The sequence below is a fragment of the Sapajus apella genome, unplaced genomic scaffold (genome assembly GCF_009761245.1).
Source record: "Sapajus apella isolate SASKATOON/1434 unplaced genomic scaffold, GSC_monkey_1.0 scaffold70, whole genome shotgun sequence".
NCBI classification, from domain to species: Eukaryota; Metazoa; Chordata; class Mammalia; order Primates; family Cebidae; genus Sapajus; species Sapajus apella.
In genome coordinates, this window is record NW_022437010.1 from 10,807,001 (window position 1) to 10,830,091 (window position 23,091).

Sequence of the window (23,091 nt, forward strand, 5' to 3'; positions counted from 1 at the left end):
AGTTTTTATAAGCCTGTCGTCCATCATCTGTAGTCACACGTTTATTAATGCTTAGTATCTTCATCATAATATGATTGTAGCATAGAACACATGAACATAAAGGAATGACCCTTACTGTTGTGTATGGCACATGGAAGCCAGCCTCATTTGTTACTTTCTAACCTCACCTCAAGTGTGTCATGAAAGACCTCCAGCTCCTGGATATAGATTCCAATGCCATTTGTCCCGGGTTGCCCAGGGTACCCTACCTGGAAGACTCAGAAGACAGCTCTGTTTCGTGTCTCTTTAGGAGAGCTCTCTACACCAAGAGCTCTAGGGGAGATAGGTATCTTCTGAGGGTAAAGGCTCCTTTCTGCTTCTTTTTGACTTGGCAACACACAAAGTGGAACTGGACAAAGGCTAAACCATTTTTTGGTTTTTTGCACAAAGGCACAGCCTTTGTGGTTTAAGACCTCTCCTCCTTGGCAGAAAGTGGTTAAGTGTCAGAGCGTCTTGGGTGTCTTTGGAGTCTCATTTGACCATGGACATAAATTCATGCTGATATTAGGGAAATAGAGATGTGCTCTGGAACTTTTTTCTCTGTATATTTGAACTCCAAGTGCCTACTATCTCTGTTATAAACCCACTGGATTCCTGCAGCCTTGTTTATATGAATGGTTGGTTTTCCAGTCATGAAATTTACCAAAAACAGAAATGTGCAATGCATGAACAGAAACTCCTTAGTGCAGAAAAACCAATCTTGTAAGCAAGATTTATCAATGCATTTTTTCCTTTAATTTCAGTATTCAGTTACTTTGTGGATTCTATAAAGTTAACATTCAAATATTAAAGCAATACATAACTTTCTTTTCTTTGTTAGTTATGCATGAACTCTACTGAAAAGTTAGCTATACAGAGAAGTTCTTACATAAAATGAATGTCAGGTTTCACAGGTTTGCGTACATGAGAGTTGCTCATTGTTGGCTTAGGAAGAGAATACTTTCATTTCAGTTTTGTCCTGATAAGTTTTTCCAATACTCTGCTTTTGTTTGTGTCACCATCAGTTTGTGTCTCTGTGAATCTCAGCATGGTGAGAGCCCCACATGGGACTCTGACCATGCTGAGGACAAGCATTGGGTCCCTTGCCCTCTACACAATGACAGTAGTGGCACTGTGGGCACCAGCTTCCTCTCTGTGTCTGCTCTGTTCCTAAACCAAGTTGTTCATGTGGGCAGGAAAGATGAGATGCTTCCCTGTCATGCCTTTGCACAGGCAGCATTCATAGGTTTTCGCACAGAACACTAGGAGCATAATGGAAACATCCAGTGCCTATCACTTACTAGCTGTGGCCTTAGGCAGATTACTTCTCTGCACCTACTTTTATAGGACTGGTTTGAGAATTCAATGCGTTAGTATATGTTAAGTGCTTATAATAATGTCTGACAGATAAGTAAGACTTTCCTCTTATTATTTGGAATGAAATTTATTCCAGTATTTCCACTATTTGAAATCTCATTGGCCTGGCACTCAATAGGTGTTCAGTGAACAAAATTTTGTTAACAGTGGAAAACAGTAGACTGATGAACTGCTGGAATAGAATCAAATAATGTCAAGATGAATCAACTCATCTAAAGAATTAGTCTTTCAGGACTACAGTGTTTGAGTGGAATGAAATGTCCCTCATTTGCATCAGTTCCCACAGGTGGCCCACCACACATGGACAATAGTTGCCTTCCATGGAGTCTTTTCGAGACAAAATTCCAAAGAATTTTTGTTCTAGGATATTTTAGTGAACAGGGAGTATGTTTTGCTTTTTTACAGATTATTCATAATTATATACCAAACATATCAACGAAATATTTGGTTGTAGATGAAAAATAAATGATCTACTTCAGAACTCATGAACATTAATGTTGAAATGAAGAAATAACTCTTAATTGGTTGTGCTGCATTGGATATGCCTGTGATATTTCTACCTCTTTATAAACTTAAAAGCTTATAGCAATAATTATTAATTAGATGTAATTTTCTCTGCAGATTTGGGCATGTTTTGAAACCATGTGCCCCCTTCTGAAGAGCTAGAGGAAAGTGCAGGGCTGTAGGAAGGAGCAAAGGAGCTAGGGGTGCATGCTCCCTTTGTCTGTCTGCAAGTGAAATCCGGACACTGGATTCAGTTAATACTGGGAAGAGTTCTGGGGCTATTGATAGCTATTTAGTCTCATGCAAGAAAGCTGGATACCTTTTAAACACAATTTACTTGAATTTTCTTATTTTTCTTGTTATAAAACTATCTCTTATTAAGAGCCCATCCGTTAAAAATTTAGATGAAGTTTCCAACAGTTTAAAAAATAGTCAGTTCTTCAAACCAATGAAGGCCATGTGAAGTAACAAATGTGAATCAAAACAGTGAAATCCAGCCGTTACTCTCACCACAAAGTAGTTTTGGTCTGTGTGTGCAGGAAAGAGTTAAGGTTTCTAGTTAACGAAATGGTTAATAGTAGGTTAAGATCTCACCTTTAGATTAAATATAGTGTATTTTTAGATAAAAATCTTTAAAACATTCAAATAATTGTTAAATATTAAGTCAGCATTTTAAAAAGTTACATAACTCCATAGTACATAATTAAAATGCATCACACATTGCAAAATTAGATTTTCTTTTAAAAACAGTAAACTTTACATAATCCATTGTGTTGGAGATAATTAACTCTTTATTAAATTAAAACAATAAGTAACAACTGAAAGGGGTCTGCCGCACAACTAACCCCCTCCCCCTCTACTTTTTATATATTTGGAGAAAAGTCCTGGATTTTACGAAATTACCCTCCAGTAGGTTTCATCATCCACTCATGAATACCTGTTTGGGCAAAATTGTTCTGGCAGAATTTAGCCTTAATTTTTGTATACTGTTTAACAACCGACTCTCACTCTTTTCTTTGAATTAAAAATATGTAATAGAACAAATGACTATGAAATAATCTTCCCATTGCACAGTCCTACTATGTGCAAAGTTTGACATCAGGTACTGTGGAATGTACAAGCAGAGGAGACGCCCTTTGACACTCAGACACTTGCATTTTTATACTGGCATGTGCCTCCCTCCGGAGCACGGTGGAGCAAGTCTGCATGAGTCAGGGTGCTCCAGGGCCACAGAACCAATAGGGGGTGTGTATGCGTATACCTGCAGTCACACACACAAACATGAAGAGATTTATTCTAAGGGGTTGCCACGTGTCATTATGGAAACTGACAAGCCCCAAGTGTCTGCAGGATGTGTTGCCCAGCTGGATGGCTGATGCTGTTAAGTTCCAGTTCAAATGCCAGCTGGCTTGAGACCTAAGGAGAGCAGATGTTTCAATTCAACTATGAAGGCAGATAAAGCCCAGTGTCCCAGCCTGAAGTCAGTCAGATAGGAGGAGGCCTCTAACTCATGGGAGATGAGCTCTTTTGTGCTGGTCAGACATTCAACTGATTGAGTGAGGCTCAACCACATCCAGAAGAGGCTCTGCTGTGCACAGTGCACATGTTAATCTAACCCAGAGTAATGTTTCACCAAATGTCCAGCACCCTGTGGCTCAGCCAAGATGACACAAAGTTAACCATGACGAGGTCCTTAACAAAGACTTAGCTCCTGACATTCTAGTAGGTGCTGGGCGCTGCAGCAGCCTCTGAATTCATCAAGCAGAGCAGTCCTCTCAACCCCCAACCTTTACACAAAGCTCTCCAACCTCTGCTTACCCCGTTTGCTGACACCTTACATCTCCAGGAGAAGAGTTGAGCCTGTTAGGTTTGAAAGAAGCATTTCATAGGGTTAGGCCTGGCAGATCTGCCACCCAGGTCGACTCTCATGTCAGGACCCAGAGTATTCAGGGCAGTTACCCTTTCTTAACTATATTCAAGAAGGTCTGGGAGAACCCTCACCCTAGGTGATCATTTATTCACCAGGTACCAGGTACTGAGACACACATGCATGCATGCACACATAATATATGCACACACATATGCATGCACACACAACAGACACTACACCATGTACACATATGTATACATATATGGAAACATATAACATGCATATAAATGCATGTGTGCATACTCAATATGTAGACATACGTACAAATTTACATACATATCTACAATATAAATAAAACAGTGACCAAAATAAGCATGACCTTTCCTCTTCTAGAGACAGAACCAAAACAATTTTTTAAATTATTATTTAAAAAATTCTGGTAAGAGCTATAAAAGAAACAAATAGGGTTGTAAGATAGAATATCAGCTGTGGGATGGAAGTCAGGGAAGGCCTCTCCCTGGAGGTGATACCGAAACTGACATGTGGCACAGGTTAAGGACACAACCACACAGGATAGGGGGAAGCAGGCCCCAGGCAGCAAGGAGGATGCCCACAGCATCAGGAGGGCAGCTTGGCATATCTGAAAAGGAAGGAAGCCCTGATGGGCAGAAGTGTTTCTGAGCAGTGGGAGGGTTGGGAAGGACAGGCCCAGCTGGCAGCGGCTTCATCCCAGGCCATAGGGCGGGGAACAGACCAGCTTTCCAGTTTTAAAAAACGCACCTTGGTTGCGTGTTTGCAATGAATTGATTGGGACAAATGTGGGGGAGAAGCAGGAAACTGGTCGTTTGGATGAAGGCTTCACCAGTGGAGTTGGAGAGCAGTTGGTAGGTTTGGTTGTGTTTGGAAGTGGTGTTAAGGTGAGGGAGAGAAGAGAAGGATTCCAGGGTTGCTCCTAGTGGTCTCCTGAGTGAGCAAGACTGCATTTGCCAAGCCAGAAAGACCTGAGGAACAGTGTACTTGGAGGAAGTTTCAGATTTCCATTGATAATGTGGTAGATTGAGATTCCTGGGAGTTATTCAAGATTCACATCTGGGTCACAGAGGAGATATTTGGGCTGGAGGTAGAGATTTAGAAGACATTAGGTAGAAATGATATTTGAAACCACAGGAACACACTAGACAGTATAGACACAAAAGAAAAAAAGTGCCCAAGCCTAAGACCTAACAAACTGCAACATGTAGAGAAGAGCTTTGTCACCTCAGTGACCATGGCATTCATTTGCTGTATGCCTGTACCCCATATCACCAACAGTGTTCTAATTCTGATAATCACACCGGGCTTTCAGAAAGCAGCTGAGCAAACATTCAGAGCCACTGATGTTACCGGAGCAGGTGCGACTTAGGTGGGAGTCCCTCTGGGCATGTGTCCTTCCTCACTGCAGCACCCACGGCAGCCAGTTCTCCCTCAGGTGGCCTCTCTCAGTCACCTGGGCTCATCTGCTGCTGTCTCAGCATGCCTGTGCTCATCTGGACCACCGCAGCATCCTGGCTGGCCATGCTCGCATGCTGGCCCCTCTCATTCCTTCTTACTGTAGGCTTAAAACACTTAAGTTCCTTCTCACTTGTCTTAAACATAAAGGAAAAAGCAATGTATGTGTTAAACCCCGCTGTACAAAGAATTCTGAGTGTCATTGACCAATGAACTCAGGAGTTAGCTTTTTGAATGATTATTGAGATGAATTGCATGTTTAGTTTTTATACATACCTTTAATTCTTTCAGATAAAAATGTATTTCTATGAAGAAAAAAATGATAGGCTGGGCGCAGTGGCTCACACCTGTAATTACAGCACTTTGGGAGGCTGACGCGGGAGGATCACCTGAGGTCAGGAGTTTGAGACCAGCCTGGCCAACATGGTGAAACCCCATCTCTACTGAAAATACCAAAAACTAGCTGGGTGTGGTGGCAGGCATCTATAATCCCAGCTACTCAGGAAGCTGAGACAGGAGGATCACTTGAACCTGGGAGGCGGAGGTTGTAGTGAGCTGAGGTTGCGCAATTGCACTCCAGCGTGGGCAACAAGAGCAAAACTCCATCTCAAAAAAAAAAAAGAAAGAAATGATAAAAGTTGCATAGTTTAATATAAACTTTTAAACTGAATGTAAACTAGAGTTTGAAGGATATTTGTCTATGCATGTGCTGCCCATATTTTTGTTAGATGTGTCTGATAGTTTTGTTGAAAACACCCAACAGTCCTAACCCATATTTTACTTACAATGATATGTTCATTATATAAACTAACTCCACATGCAGTTTTTGTAGCTTATACAGAAATAAATATATATATATATGTATATATATATACATATATATATACATGCACAGAACATTGATTGTATTTTAAAATTAACATAAAGTCAATATCATGATCATTTACAGTGCACCTGTTCTTAACTTGAAAGGTCTTGACTTGTCATGCATTAACCAATTGAATAGGTTTCTCTTTTAGTCAATATAATTTTCCATACATTAAGGAGAAAGAGAAATATTGGACAAAAACGTGAGTTATCTCAGTAAACAAAAATTAATTCTAGAATGAAGGATGTATTTTCTCCTAAATCACACTGAGAATCTCTGAAGGAAGAGCTATAGTTTATAATATTTTAAAAATAAAATGACAGATTTCAGATTAGGCTTCCTTTGGTTTCTTTACTAGCTAATGAGAAATGAAGTGGACAGTGTTATCCTGGGTATGATACTGAAATTGTTGATGAAAATGGTATATGAAATTCACTTATAAAATTGGTAGTTTCAACTTAATTCTTAGATTCATTTATGGAACTTCTCATTGGAATAAGAAGGTTTTCTAATTAATCATTCTTTAATCAGAAACATAGATTATGCCATAAGCATTCCTTTTAATCAAGTTATAACCATATTTAATGTTCTCTTCATGTACAAGTGCTAAAACATTTCTTATTTTTTATAAATTATTTCTAATATGTTTTATTTTATTTTTTAATTTTTAAGACTGCTGAGAAGTCAGGCCAGATTGAAAGATCAAAGAATGTAAGGCAAAGACAAAATGATTTTAAGGTGAGTAAGGGATAGTAAGCATGTAGACTTTTTCACAGGGGAGGGTTTTTCATTTCTCATTTTGTGTTCAAGACATCCGTTATTGCCCAGGCACCATCTTTTAGTTACTGTCATCTGATAATGACATGTTAGTGCCATTGTGTTTGTTCCTTGTTTTCTAGAAAATGATTCAGGAAGTAATGCACTCGCTGGTGAAGCTGACCCGCGGAGCGCTGCTCCCCCTCACCATCCGGGATGGGGAAGCCAAGCAGTATGGAGGCTGGGAGGTGAAGTGCGAGCTCTCCGGACAGTGGCTCGCTCACGCCGTCCAGACCGTCAGGTGAATATGGACACATTCTCAGTAAAAGGGGTACATTGGTTTTTTAGTTTTGGAAAAAAAAAATACCCAGTATGGAATATTTTTAATACATTCGGTGAAGAAGGAATTCTTTTTCTTCTCTTTGTCCTTTTGTCCCCACTGTTTCCTGTTTGTTGTCTGACAGCTAAGCTTCTCAGTGTTCCTGGTGTTTTATGTCGGATGAGAATGTTCTACTGTTATACATCTTCTCTGTTTAACTCAGTATTACTGTTATCAGACAATCCCTGTTGTGATCTGTTTCTGTTTTCAGCCTCATGCTGTAGTGTGTAAGCTCCATGAGGAATGATTATACAGTGAAAGTGATTCTAGGAATTGTTTTGCCATCCCACTCTGCTCACCTTCATTTGGTTGTGTTTGTTCACAGGCTTACTCATGAATGCATCTTCTCTGTTTAACTCAGTGTTACTGTTATCAGACAATCCCTGTTGTGATCTGTTTCTGTTTTCAGCCTCATGCTGTAGCGTGTAAGCTCCATGAGGAATGATTATACAGTGAAAGTGGTTCTAGGAATTGCTTTGCCATCCGACTCTGCTCACCTTCGTTTGGTTGCGTTTGTTCACAGGCTTACTCATGAATCATTGACTGCCCTTGAAATTCCTAATGACCTGTTACAGACTATCCAGGATCTCATTTTGGATCTCCGAGTACGTTGCGTAATGGTCACACTGCAGCACACGGCGGAAGGTGTGTTTAGAAAAGTTGGTGACGTTTACTGTGCAATGATTATCTGAATATGCCACCTCCTTTCAGCTTCCAAATCCTTGAAAAAAGAGGAAATTACTCTTCTGGAAATTGGAATATATTAGGTCATCTTACTTCTATCTACTCAATGGAATGTTTTTTCTTTTTGGTGATGTATTTTCAAATCAGTTTAGTTGAGAATTAAGACCATGCCGAAACTAAGATGGATATACTTGAAAATGTTTAAAGATGCAAGAACAATTGTTAAGTAGAAGACATAGGGTATAAAATGTACGTAAAGTCTCATCTCAGTTTTGAAAATAGTGGATGTATCATTTTAAATTTTAATTTATAGAAATCAATGTCCCGTCAAAGGACATTGATTTGTCTCTTAGCATTGCTTCTCTGGATTCTAGAAGTTATAGATGATTCGTGTTTTCTTTATCATTTTAAATTTTTCAGAATTTTCTACATAAAATCATAAAAAATAATAAAGCTTTTCTTTACAAAGCACCTTTTGGTTATTAAATTTTTTCAAAAACAGTCAAGAACATGGCTAAAATGGCACAGGCCATTACTATCTACTGCCAGGATTTTTGGGTAGGAAGCTTACATCCCTGCAAAATTGGTGGGTGATACACTGTGTAAATGGGAAGGGAATGGAACCCAGGTGAGAAGTTGGCCATTCCCTCTTAATTTATCACCTCCTCCTCACCTAGGAACCTGAGGCTGCCCAGTCCTGAAGTTTTGAGCAGGTGGCATTCCCTTACCCAAGTGAGAAGCATACTGCCCTTGTCAGAAATGTATGGGATTCAAAAGTCATCCAAATTATTCATCAGAAATTTTAGGAATAAAATTACTATATGGCTTATTTAGAATTCCCCAAATTGGACTTTGCAGTAGAATCTTTTATTTAATTAGTATCTCATTAGAATAATCCAGTGAACAATATGTACTTAAATCCTCAAGTCTATCAAAATTATATTCTTGCCTTCTTTGACCAAGCTTTTACAAACCTACATAAAATAATTAAAAATCATAACCTGTATAAATTTTTAATCTGTATAAAATTTAGTGAGATAATTATAATAAAATGTATTTGTGTGCTTGTTTTCATATAGAAATAAAGAGATTAGCTGAAAAGGAAGACTGGGTTGTTGATAATGAAGGACTGACTTCTCTAGTAAGTTTAAATTGTTTTCCATTATTAGTCATTAATATATATTTAAAATCAATGGTTTATCATATTAATAAGGAGCATATGCTTCATATGTTGCAACTGTAAATAGAAATATAAGTTCTTAACGTTTTTATTCTCAGAGACATTTTTGCTTAACACTAACCATAAATATTAAACAATTAATGAAAACAGTGGATTTCTTTTAGAGTTGACCTTTTTCATCCTGTATAACTTAACTATTTTTGTTTGAATTACTTTTTAAAAAATAGAATATGCTTAATTCTAAATTACTCAGCAACTTAAGCTTGTCAGAAAAGCAGAATAGAAGAGATGCGGTTGCTGGCTCTGAAGCCAAAACAAACCAAACACACAAAAACAACCACCACAGACCACTGCAGATACATTCACAGGCCAGGCAGCCAACTGTGACCTGTTTCTGGACTCTTCATCTTCTCAGCTGGGACTTTTAGGTTTGAAAATCATCTTTGTGATTTCTCAGGTTTTCACACTTATCTCACAGGTGCTCAATGGAATGTTTTCTTTTTGTGATGTATTTTTCATCATGACTGCGCCAGTGACGATGGCCAGGCAGCGGCCGAAACGTCCCAGTAGCTTTCACCAGGCAGAGACTTCCATCTCTCACAGTGACCTGGCAGCCTGGTCATGTAGTCAGTGCCCAGGGCTGCCTCTGTCCTTCTTCCCTGTGATCCTTCACACTGGCTTCTACAGAGGCTGGCCTCATGGTCACTCATGGCCTGGCTGTTGTCAGGAAGAAGGGCCAGTCCCCTCCCAGGAGCCACAGCTTACAACTCTCCTCTGATTGGTCAGAACACATTCTGTGCCTGTCACTGTCAGCAACAGAGGCTGGGAGAACACATGGCTGCTCCTGTTTTCTATCTTACCTTATTAAGAAAAAAGGATAGCAAACCTAGAACTACCAGTTTCTGCCTTAGATAAGGAAACTAGAATGAAAGGGTCATGACTTGCCCAGATTTACAAACCAGTGATGAGTCAGGCTGTCAAGAAACAATGATCCTGCATAATATTTTTACATTTCCTTGAATTTCTGTATAGTCGTCCCTTGGTATCCTCAGCGAGGGTTTCTTCCAGATCCCTTCATTCTCAAGCCCCTAACAGTTAGCTTTCTGTATCCTTGGACTCTCTATCCAGCCAGTTCTACCACTGCTGGAATTCACAGATGCAGAGCCCATGGGCATGAAGAGCCGACTGTACTTCTCATGGGTGATCTTCTTCTGGGGGCTGGGGAATTTTTGACTCATTCTGTTCCTCCAAAGTTCAAGGTTCTAAAGTTAATATAAATACATCATATTGTTGTACCTTACTTTGTATATAATGAGGTGATTTAGAATAGCAATGTTTACTAACAATTTTTTGCAAATTAAATCATGCTTAAATCGTGATTTAAATGCATTAGAGAAGTTTAATAAGTCAATTACAATTCTATTGTATAGAATATTTATAAAATATTTTTATAAAATCAGGCCTGTTGTGGTGGCTAACACCTGTAATCCCAGCACTTTGGGAAGCTGAGGCTGATAGATCACCTGAGATCAGTAGTTCAAGACCAGCCTGACCAACATGGAGAAACCCCATCTCTACTAAAAATACAAAAATTAGCCGGGCATGGTTGTGCATGCCTGTAATCCCAGCTACTCAGGAGGCTGAGACAGGAGAATCACTTGAACCCAGGAGGTTGCAGTGAGCCAAGACCGCACCACTGCACTCTAGCCTGGGCAACAAGAGCAAAACTCCATCTCAAAAAAAAAAAAAAGGAAGAAGAAGAAAGAAAAATTTAATTGATTGGGTCTCTGTTTGTCACAATTATTTGTATTTAAATAGAAACTAGTCTGTAGCTAATTCTCCCTCACACCAAATCTTTAGAGAAAGGCATAGACCTGCACTGTCTGCACAAAAAGACAATGTAAACCATCTCCACTTTTTATATTGACTGCATGGGAGATAATAATATTTGATAGATTGCATTAAATAGATCATATGAAAATTGACTTTATTACTTTATTTTAAAAAAGCTTTTAAAATGTGATTACTGGAAAATCTAAAATTTCTTACGTGACTTATGTTTGTGGCTAACATTATACATCTATTGGACAGCACTGGTATGAAGGGAAAATTTATTGCACGTGATTTGGAGTCAGAGCCTAGTTCAATCCTCCATGCAGTCCTAAAGAAGCCATGTAGTCTGTCTGAACCTAGGGTCTTAGTTTGTAAACAAGGAGCAGAATATGTCGTCACTGTGTTGTGGGTTAGGATACAATGAGATGCTGTGGACTAAAGCACCTAGTAAACTGCAATGCTCTGGACAAACACAAAGGATGTTTACTTTTGTTAAATTAATACTTGTGATCACTGGGGCTACTATGATAATAATACATTGTTTACTGTTTTCAGAGCTCTTTTATATAAACCCATCCTAATTATCATAGCAAGCTTGAAGATAGGCCAGAAGGGGTCATTGGGCCACCATCCACCGAATCATTTGCCCAAGATGAAATAGGTACTGGCAGGTTAGACATACATACCTCAAGTCAGTCATGTACAAATGAAAAATATTACATGTTCAGTTTGAGAAAACGGAGTCTGCTGTCAAGGTTCTATGCCTCATTTTTAAAATCTGCCCTAAATTCAGTAACTCTGAGCCATAAAACAGGGATTGGCTTCAGGTCCTTCTTCAGGTCAGTGCCTCAGGTACACGTGGTCAGCTGGTGTGTGCTTTCCTGGAAACCTCCAGACCTCAGGAGTAGCCGCTCTTCTGATTGTGGTACATCAGCCTCTGTGAAAATGCTCTGAAATAGTTGCTGCAGAAGCTTCTTTGTAGTTTATTTTTAAAGTTTAACTATAACCAGTGCAACTGCAACCATAAAATAACTAATTTCATGTTTGATCTCATACACAAGCCACATAACCATCTGCAGGGATGAAAGAGCTGACCCCCAGTGCGCTTTGCAAATGAATGAGCCCTAGGAAATAGCACGTCTGGAGTTAACCAAGACGTTGTCTAGCCAGATGTCCTTGAAGAAATGTCCTACCACGATAGACCTGATAACACTGAGTCAGTTTTTTAGCTCTTCTGCATGGACCTCTTAAGAGAAAAGGTGAACCGATGCTTAGAGCACAAGTCTAGATTCCAGCTTGGAGTATTACTATTTTAACACAGTATGTATATAAAATTCTTAGACTTTGAACAATGATTTAAATTGTATAACCCTAACCTCTTATCACATACCAGTATAAGAAAATGTGTATTTTCTTAACATTTCCTTAGTACCAATCCCATTTGTTTGAGACAAGAAAATTTTTTTCTTCCCTTGTGACTGGGATAGGATATGCTGCTTATCCCATTAAGGATGTCAGGCTGAAGCACTGCCTTATGGTGACTGTCCCTCAGCTGAGGCATTTTCTCTGATTAGAGCTTCGCTTCAGGGCTCTGAAACAGCTCACTTGAAAGCATCCTGTTTCCTTCTCATGTTGAAAATGATTTCTGCCTTTTCTCAATTTGGATAATTCTGAGATTCTTAGAATTTTCTTCTTTCAGAAGAAGTGGAATGATTTGTGATAACTTGACAATCAGCTAAATTGGGTGACTCACTGACAATACAAAGAGATAGGCCTATTTCTTTCTTTTGAGAAAAAAAAAATAGCAAACATTTAGACTATCACCTACTCCCAGTTCAACTGAAAGCACTCATTGAACTTCCTAGTATTCTGTATCCACTTACTATATTAGTATGAGTATAAAAATAAAATTAATAAGAAAGTTGAGTTCAGATTTAATAGAAGAAATCTAAATAACCACACATGAGCATCAACATACATTTATATATTTATTTATTTATTATTTTTATTTTATTTGAGCAAGAGTCTTGCTCTGTTGCCCAGGCTGGAGTGCAGTGTGCAATCTTGGCTCACTGTAACGTCTGCCTCCCTGGTTCAAGTGATTCTTCTGCCTCAGCCTCCTGAGTAGCTGGGACTACAGATGCGCGCCAGCACACCCAGCTAATTTTTTTGTATTTTTAGTAGAGTTGGGGTTTCATCATGTTAGCCAGGCTGGTCTCAAACTCCTGACCTCAAGCAATGTACTTGCCTCGGCCTCCCAGAGTGCTGGGATTACAGGCGTGAGCCACTGCGCCCGGCCAGACATCAACATTTAATTGCCCACAGTTGAATTTCAGATTTGATTGTCAATATTATAGTAATAATTATTGTAACATCTTAAATTTACATACCTTCTGAGGTGGGTAGGTTAGATGAGTAAAGTTAGTAACCTAACAAACCTTTTGCCTCTTTAAATGCTTTCTGTGCAATTGGTATTTCATATTGTAATTCTTATTTTATTATTGTTTTTGTACTTTCACTTTTAATTGTTTTTTATAATGCCCTCTGGTGGTTTCAAAGTGCCGTAATAGCATGACACTAAAGCTGAGGCACTGTTTTAGCTTTCACTAAGCCTGGGTTCCTTTCTGTAAGAAAATAAACCTTTCTTTTTAAAAGATGTATTTAGATGTCACTTCCTTTCTTCTCTTCAGTTTTCTTCCCAAACTCTTTTAAAAATCGATGCATGTGTTGAAGAGAGGTTCTCACTCCCCGTGTTTGCATAGAGCTGGTTAGCTGACTCTTGAGCCTTCCGTGGCTCACTGCCCTGATGAAGCCCTGCCCCCTGCCCCACCTCTCGAGACCCGTGCTCACATTTGGCGGTTGTGACATGCTACTTTTCCTATGGTCTGCTTTCCCAGTGGGTTCTTGCCCACTCTGCGGCCTGTGTGCACTGTCTTCTGAGAACTTGTTCCTCTACTTCCCTGTTCCTTCAAAGGGCTAGTCCCCCTTGCCCTTCCCTTCTCAACATCAATGTTCTTGCCGTCTTGGGGGCCTTCTGTGACTGTCCTATTTAGAGCAGATCCCCCATCATGATATTCTGAGTTCTACTTCTTTTATTCTTGGTGCTTATTATATCAATTATTTTATTTCTATACCTTTTTTAAATCATTCTGTCAACTGTGACTTTTCTGGTAATGTCTCCTGCCTGAAATATACACATAATGAGAAGGCTGTCTTACTTATTCCTTTATCTTTCTTACCTAGAGTAGGTCCTGGCACAAAGTCAAAACTTAAATACCCTTAGGGAGCTAAGATGTTAAGATTTGTTCTAGCTTATCTTGAAATGTCATTGGTTGGACATATTTTCAAGTTTCATTTTCTGACTTGATGTAGATAGAAAATGAATATTTACAGTCTCTCTGATATAAAGATCCTGTACATCTCTAGATCATTATTATTAACATTTAATTTTGCTTAACAGTTCCAGAGATGTGGAAGATCCAGGAGACTGAGCTCATCCCAGAATGTACCTGAGAAATAGCATTCAAAATGTAAACTCATTATATCTGTTCCTCGTTGTGTATCAGCCTCTTAGAAGAGTAGAATTTTGAAGAAAATTTTTAGTTCTATTTGAGTTTTAGTTGAATTAGATATACTTTAGAGTCTCAAGATTGATTCATTCTAAAATATGAAGTACAAAACATGCCAAACCTAAAACTCAACGACTAGGAGATTACTTTTCAGATTGTGTTTCTGTTCCTTTCCATTAATCTGGAAAATTTGGAGGTTGGGGCCATATTCACTTCTGTGAAATATGTCTTAGTAGCCAGAGCTTGCTTTTGAATTTTATGATATGCTGTTTTCCCTTCAGCCATGTCAGTTTGAACAGTGCATCGTGCGCTCTCTACAGTCACTGAAGGGTGTTCTGGAGTGCAAGCCAGGAGAGGCCAGCGTAAGTATTCCAGTTCCACTTTGACGCCACAGTTTCCCAGGGAGCCCACGGGAATTATAGTTGTACATTTTTGACTCTGCATTGCAAGGCTTTCTCTCTCTCTTTGCTTGCCTGTTCCATTTAGTTTATGTAGATATGCTGATTTCTGACTCCAAGACAGGCTGATGAAAGATAAAATGTGAGTGTGAGTGTTGTAGGTAGAGCGGTTACAGTGATAGCACTTTTTGGACAGTGAATGATGAGGCTGGATCTTGACCATCAGCCCAGCATGGCGTTGTCTTCTCAAGCCCGAGTCACCACAGTGAGGAAAACCACCATTGGGCCAAGTCTTCTCTTGTGTTCCTTTTAAGAGTAAGGACACCACTCCTGAAGCAGTGTTCCACGTTTTAACTGTTGTTTTGTTTTGTTCTGTTTTCTTTGAGATGGAGTCTCGGTCTGTCGCCCAGGCTGGAGTGCAGTGGCATGATCTTGACTCACTGCAACCTCCACCTTCCGGGTTTAAGCAATTCTCCACCTCAGCCTCCCAAGTATCTGGTATTACAGGTGTGAACCTCCACGCCCAGCTAGTTTTTTATGTTTTTAGTAGAGACAGAGTTTCACCATTTTTGCCAGGCTTAACTGTTTATATCTAACTTCATACACAAAAAGCCTTGCTTTCTTAGCAAAGTCCAAAAATTTTAATCAAAATTCTTCCTTACAGGTCTTTCAACAACCTAAAACACAGGAGGAGGTTTGCCAACTAAGCATCAATATCATGCAGGTAATAATTGAAAGCAGTAATGCCCAAAGCCTCAAATGATACTAAGTATCAGTCAACCCCTCTCCTATTTATAATCTGCCGATGACATACACTAATTATGTATTTTTTTTTCCATCTTGTTTGTGTACATAATAGTTGAGGGTAAGTAGGGTAACAAAGTTTAATGTAAGATTAATTCGGACTTGTTTTAACAATACTCAAATGTTTCATTTATGTTATGCTCCCCTCTTTTATGTTTTCTTGGTACTTTATATATATTCTGCTAGAGCACAGTGTAAATGAAATGATAATTAGTTGTTCATATTATATCTGTGTAAAGTATTTTTATTGGGACCAGTGCTTTGCAGGTACATAAAGTTGAGAATGTGGATGAGTGAATGAGAAAATGTCTTTTTCCTAAAATATCTTTACAAACTTAATAATTGATCAAAACATAGTCACTTCTAATTTTCTATTACTTATGTGATAGATATGGATGGGATATATATTTCTGTCATTAATGGAGCATATATAATATATACACATATTCATATATGCACACAACACCACACCACTTATGGGATATATAATTCTACTTTATGTAAAGTTATCTAGGAGTTCATTCCTGTGAGAATTCTGAAACTTACTTTTTCACTCAGGTTTTTATATACTGTCTGGAACAGTTGAGCACCAAACCTGATGCAGACATAGATACTACACAGTAAGTAAAAATCACATTAATCTCATTAATGCATTTAGGAGAATTAAAAATACAAACTCAAGTTTTATACGTGATCTTGTATCCTAAGACTTCTAGTAAGAAAGAAAGATTGTTCATATTAAAGTAATAGTTGTTTTTTATACTTGACCTATATTATTTCCATATTTAGCTTTTAACTCATCTTTGCCTTATTAGAGACATATCGAGCAAATTGAAGACATAATTAGCTTATTAATTATCCAAAGAACAGGTTTTATAAATAATAAAGTATTAAATGTAAATGTAGAACTGCTAGTTGATTATTTTTACGATTCTGGCATTAGGGGGAGGCACTGTTACTCTCGTTAGAGACTAAGCATGTTGGTAGAATTATGTCTGGGTCAAGCTTAGTTATTGGAGCTCCAGTGGACACATCTTAACTTTTGATGTTTACAAATCCATGTGGCAGTTATTTTATAATGCTGTTCTATAGGACACCATTGTAAAGTGCTGTTTTTTTTTTTAAGAAATCTGTTCTTTCTGAATTATACTTGGCATGTGTAACTTCTGTGTACCTAAGAGTTATGCTCTGACACAGATAATACTGAAATAAATGCCTCTTATATCTTCAGTTGACAATTTGGAAATTTATCCGTGTTTGTCTATTTACTGGTTTTGGCTTTTGCTTTTCAGTACATAAAACTTATCACCTCCCTAGGGACCCAATAAGGTTTTAATTCTTTTAGGTTTACTTTGATTTGGTTTTATATTTTTAGCTCATTATTTCACCAGGAATTTATGTTGTTAGATCCTTAATATTGCGGATTAAATTTCATGTATCCATAATACCTTCTTTTAGCTGTTAAGTCTAAAACACTTAAAGTTTTGTGACTTTCACCAAACATTTTACATACAATTCATTGCATTTTTAAATTTGCATATAGTTCATTGCATTTTTTAATTTGAGTGCTTTATTTCTAACTGTACTTGCTTCCGTGTTCAGTCTCTCTGTTGACGTTTCTTCCCCTGATTTGTTTGGAAGTATCCATGAAGACTTCAGCTTGACCTCTGTAAGTCAGACAATAGCTAGAAAGTAAACCATTTTAAAACCGTGTAACAGCGATTTCAAAAATCGAATTACTTTGTTCCTGCATCATGGCTGTAGCATGTGGTATAGGACACTGTGCTGTGCTTTGGAGCTATATTATATGAAATTTTCTGGAAAGTATAATGTATCTGAATTTTGCACTTAACATTTTTAGCTGGAGTTGTGATTTCAGTCATTCCATATACTATCTGCATCTTTGTGCTTTCTGAATGTTAAATAGGTGCCCTTGTAGTTCCCTGGTGCTTGAGGGTTGCTGTGATGTGTGGGGGAGGAGGCAGAGGACAAGGGCACCCATTCCCCCCTACAGCTCATGCCTCTTCAATGGGAGAAGTTCTGCTTTTCTCTGTTTTATTTCTATAAGTTGCCTAATAGCATTTTATTTGAACACAACCTGAAATACACACACACACACACATACACACACACACACACACTTATACACAAACAGATGTATACATACATATACTGCATATATAGGTATGTATGTATACACACATACTTTTTAAAATGTGTACATGTATTTAAGGAGATTGAGGAGATTCACAAACTTATATTATGACATGTATAAATTCGTCTATTGACATTCAAACTCCAGCTATTATAAATGAAATAACCCTTTCTGGCTAGGGGCAGTGGCTCATGCCTGTAATCCCAGCACTTTGGGAGGCCAAGGCGGGTGGATCACTTGAGGTTAGGAGTTTGAGACCAGCCTGGCCAATATGGTGAAACCCCATCTCTACTAAAAATACAAAAATTAGCTGGGTGTGGTGTCGGGTGCCTGTAATCCCAGCTATTTGGTAGGCTAAGGCAGGGGAATCACTTCAGCCCAAGAGGTGGAGGTTTTCAGTGAGCCAAGATGGCACCACTATACTCAAGCCTGGGTGACAGAGTGAGACTCCATCTCAAAAAATAATAATTATTATAAATAACCCTCACTGGTTATTATAAATAATAATTTTATAAATGAATAATTATAAGTATTATAAATAAATACTTATAAATAATAATTGTCATGAGTTTGAAGGGTGTATGGGTGTATGCATATGGGGGTCTGTGTGCCCGCATGCGCACGCACACATGCATGGCTGGCTGTCTCAAGGAAAAACTGTTTGACCCAAATTTTCTACCATATGTCATTTCCCTGGTCATTATAAGTATGAATACCTAAATAAGGGGTTTGGTGTATTAGAAAAATATACTTTGATCAAAGTAATCTCAAAACTTATTCTAGATTCAATTTTTTAGATGACTAGGTATAGAATGATACCATTCACTGAGATAGAGAAATCAGGGAAAATACAGGTTCGAGAGAAAGATTAAAAATTCAGCTTGAGGGACAGGCACAGTGGCTCACACCTGTAATCCCAGCACTTTGGGAGGCCAAGGCGGGTAGATCATGAGGTCAGGAATTCAAGACCAGCCTGGCCAATATGGTGAAACCCCATCTTTACTAAAAATACAAAAAATTAGCCAGGTGTGGTGGCGCTGGCCTGTAATCGAGGCTGATTACAGGTTCCTACTCAGGAGGCTCCTACTCAGGAGGCTGAGGCAGGAGAACCACTTGAACCCAGGGGGCAGAGGTTGCAGTAAGTGGTGGTCACACCATTGCACTCCAGCCTGGCAATAGAGCAAGACTCGCTCTCAAAAAAAAAAAAAAAAAAAAATTCAGATGGGACCAGCTTTGTGACATACAGGTAGATACCAAGTGGGTGATTGAATATCCTTGTTTGGATCCCAGGAGAGAAATCTAGATACAGATTTGTGAATCAGCAGTACTTAAGCAATATAAGGCCTGGGAGTAAGAGAAATGCTCCTTCTTCTGTTCAGCCAGACTTGCAGGCAGAATCTCCCCAAGAGTGGTGGCAGTGGAGTTCCTGCCAGGGACTGTCCCAAACCATCCCGAGATGGGTTCAGTTGGCGTTCCAAAGAAACAAGCATGAAATTCAGGGTGATCAGTGCAAAGCATTAGGGAACAAAGCACAGAGGGGGCTTCACTGAGTCCTCGCCAGGAACAGCAGGGGAGGATGACCTGCCTAGGTATGTCGGCAATGAGGGGGCTTGGGCATGGAGTTTATAGGAGGGTTTAAAGCATTTGGTTCAGGGCGGGGCTGATTTCTGCTATTTAGCAACATGGTTGATCTCTCAGTGTTTTCAAACTACAGCCTAAAGAGCTTCATCAGTGCCTGGGAGGTCAGGGCCCCTGCTTGGGTGCAAGCCTGCAGGGAAAAATGGGCAGCTGGCCCAGTCAGAGCCATCAAGGCACTCTGTGCTCCCTTGACAGGGCATGGAGAGAAATTGAGGGGAGCTGGGGAACCCTATACTTGTTGGATGAGAGAAGGGCCAAATATATAAAAATAAGGTTGAGGGTTTCATTATTTATGGGCTCACCAGGTGCAGAGAGCCTCAGTGTACCCTGAAAAGGGTTAATGAGAGGTGTAGAAGGAAATCCAGATAGAGCGGCACTCCTGAGAGGGATGGAAAATCACATTTAAACAAAGGAAAGCTTTGCAGCCTCAGCGGCTGAGGGGCTTGAGGAGGATGGAAATGCAGAGGGCTGGGGGAGTCCTGGGGAGACAGGGCTGCAGGAGAGGGCCTCCCGAATGGAGACAGCAAGAGTCTTCCCTTTGCTGGCACCCTGAATCCTCAGGCTCTCCCTGCTGGTGTGGCATGCCCCTGCTCCTATGCCTCTTCCAGTGGGTGGAGCACAGGAGTCAGCCCTGGATGCCCTGTGACCCATGAGGCTGCAGCTGTCTGCTAAGTCACATTGAGCCTATTCTCACCTGTCCCCCCAGGCACCTCACATGTGCCTCTGCAGGTTGCAGGGCCTCTCTCCTGCTACTCTCCAGTGTCCTTTTGTGACCAAATTCCTCTGTATACTCCATTGGAAGCTATTTCATGAGATTTGGTGAGATCTTCTTAGGGTCTTGTTCTGTTATCCAGAAGGGAAGCAGCTATGATAAGAAAAACACCTAGATTCAGAGTTGGAAGACAATGGTTGGCATCCTATGTAACCTCGGGCATATCACTGACCAGGCGCAGGCCCTGTGTTCTGAACAAAACTGATGGTGACGCCTGCATCACAGAGATGCTGTGAGGAATCACTGATATAGCAGAAGACCGTCTTCTGTCACCTTCACATGCTGCATTTGATAGCTGGAGTTGTTGTTTTCAAATGTACCTCTTCATCTTAGTTGTTAATAAGCTTTTGATTAGTCATCCACGGTTGAGAATTTGTGTTGTTCAGTTTTTCTTTCCACTTTTATTGCATCTTAATGATTAGATTTGAGCAACAAATGTACTTACAGGAGTAAGATTTTAAATAACTCAAATAGCTTTTCTGTTTTTTAAGAGCCACGTAGCTTACAATGGGAAAAACAAAGAGAATTAACAGGGCAGAGAAGGTGTGGCAGGCTCAGGTCGCTAGCTAAGGAGGCTTGACTCTGGAAGGAAAAAGTCATTAAGGATTGATCTTTGAAACTGAACAACCAGCTGAGGTTTTTGAGGCAAACAGCATGTTGGGAGTAGCCGATGAAATGTCATGTTTACTTACTCTTTGTCCTTTTGGGGACTGTGTAATGGTAACTCCAGGCCTGGGGACCAGAGGGGAATGCTGCCTCCTTGTTCCCACCTCACCTGGGCGAGTTTCCAGTGACTATTCATGTTTTCCTTCTTGATGTTTATTCACAAAACGTGGAGAAGTGTTATACATAATACAACCCTGTTTACCTTGTCTTATGCTCCATTTCCTATCCATAGAGTAATTCAAGGCCATTCACTTGTTTGAACGTCTTTTAATAATTCCTCGGCCTTTTACTTATATTTGTTGATGACCAAAAACAGGTAGTGAATAGGCTACACTCTGCCAGAAATAAAGACAGGAACATTAGAATAAAGGAATCTAGAAGGTTTTTGGAAACTATTGAGCTAAATGAAATTATTGGGAAATGTAAAAGATGATTGGCAAGTAAATTCAAGGACTATAGTTACCATTTTTCCACATATCTCAAAAAATAGGAACCTCTTTCCACATTTACTATATCAAATTACTGTAAGTTATTCTGATTATACACAGAGAGAGCATGCAAAGTATGTGATGGAAAGTGGTTTCTGCTGTAGGGTTAGTTGAAGGATCTAAGTCAAGGACCTAGATTAGTCAAAGTTGTTCCAGAGAAGGCCCACCCACCCTCGGGAGCACAGGTCAGGTGCCTCGGTGAACCGCATCAGCAACATAGGGCCATTCCTGGAATTTTATTTACCAAGTAGTTCTTCTGAACTGTAAAAGGATACTGTGTTTATCAGCATTTGCGTGTGGTAATTTTTGCAAGAAATTACTTTAGGTGGACAGAACCCTGGAGAATGTAGAAGTGACTGGTTTGTACCTCTTCCTCTTGTCTACAATGACTACTTCCTAAGGCGGAGTCCTCTCTCAGTGACCCTCTCTCCCCATTAGAGGGAGATGATTCCTTGTTTTCTTCTGCAAACACAATTCCTAATGGCCTTAGATATTTGAAGGAGCCCATCATACAGATGTATGGCTATGTAATTCTCTTCCAGGTTATACAAAATTTATAAACTTTTTTATAACAGTTTCTACATTTTAAATGTAATTAGTTATTAAAAATATTTATTCCTGTAGCCTTTTCTTGTACACAAAGTATTAAGTAAGCAGTAAAGTAGAATCCTTTTCGTAAGAAACACTGATCCCAATTCCCACCTGATCCTAGTTAATGGGATTTTATCAATCTGTTTTTTAATACAAGCTGCCTAGTTTTAAAATAAATATTTGATTCTTTGGTGTATTATGTAATTATAAGCAAATAGTAGAATTGCAGGATTTTATTGTGTTTATGTTATAATATTGGGAAAGAAGCAGTCAAGAAAAGCAAAGCATTGAGTATTGATGTCAAACAGCAGAGACTGTGATTAAACCTGACAAGTGTTAATCAGTTATTCTGTCACCATAAATGTGAATTTCTAAAAATTTGTTTTGCTTTTAGGAACAGCGCCTTTTGATAGTCCTAAGTAATTGCTGCTATCTAGAACGTCACACCTTCCTAAATATTGCAGAACATTTTGAAAAGCACAACTTCCAGGGAATAGAAAAAATAACAGAGGTAAGTGAGTTCATGTAAAATGCACAAGTCAGTGGTTTTGCCAGCTCAGTTTCCAAGTTGTTTCCTAGCCTGTGTTCTTCTGCTGTCAGAGCCCATCCCCTCTGCATGCCCCCTTCACACCCACACTCCTTCCCCACCTTCACCCTGCTCCATCTTTGGATGATTCCCTTCCTTCCCATGGTTCACCTTGAATTGTTAATACTCTTCTCTTTTCTCTGGAGCAAAGCTTCCTCAAGGTTAGAGCTGGTTTACTCCACATCTGAGCTGTTCAAAAGTGAGGGAAGAAAATAAGGAGAGAAAGGCAGCAGACCCAGATATTTCAGAATTATCTCATATTTGACTCCTTTTAGGTAAATGCTTTTATAGCCAGCAGCAAACTCCCTGAGCCTGCAGAAACACCTCTTCCTGCTATTCACATCTCTCCTTCCTCTCTCCGTTTCTGTATGACCTCAAGGATGCTTTTGCTTTGCTGCTGTGCGCATGTACACGTGCACACACACACCGGCTTAGGCAGCAGAGCATCCTATGTGAAAAATATATCC

General features: G+C 39.4%; 1 protein-coding gene across 4 annotated transcripts in view; it reads left to right on the plus strand.

Moving 5' to 3' along the window:
- The window catches only part of EXOC2 (exocyst complex component 2), a 209,617-nt gene that overhangs the window by 117,573 nt on the left and 68,953 nt on the right, over positions 1 to 23,091 (plus strand). For all 4 annotated transcript variants that reach the window (XM_032250109.1, XM_032250111.1, XM_032250112.1 and 1 more), the window contains 9 exons: positions 6,798 to 6,863; positions 7,025 to 7,182; positions 7,784 to 7,905; positions 9,024 to 9,085; positions 14,808 to 14,888; positions 15,589 to 15,648; positions 16,287 to 16,348; positions 17,331 to 17,397; positions 22,433 to 22,549. In XM_032250109.1, the coding sequence (XP_032106000.1) occupies positions 6,798 to 6,863; positions 7,025 to 7,182; positions 7,784 to 7,905; positions 9,024 to 9,085; positions 14,808 to 14,888; positions 15,589 to 15,648; positions 16,287 to 16,348; positions 17,331 to 17,397; positions 22,433 to 22,549 (795 nt within the window). The remainder of the gene's footprint in view (positions 1 to 6,797; positions 6,864 to 7,024; positions 7,183 to 7,783; positions 7,906 to 9,023; positions 9,086 to 14,807; positions 14,889 to 15,588; positions 15,649 to 16,286; positions 16,349 to 17,330; positions 17,398 to 22,432; positions 22,550 to 23,091) is intronic.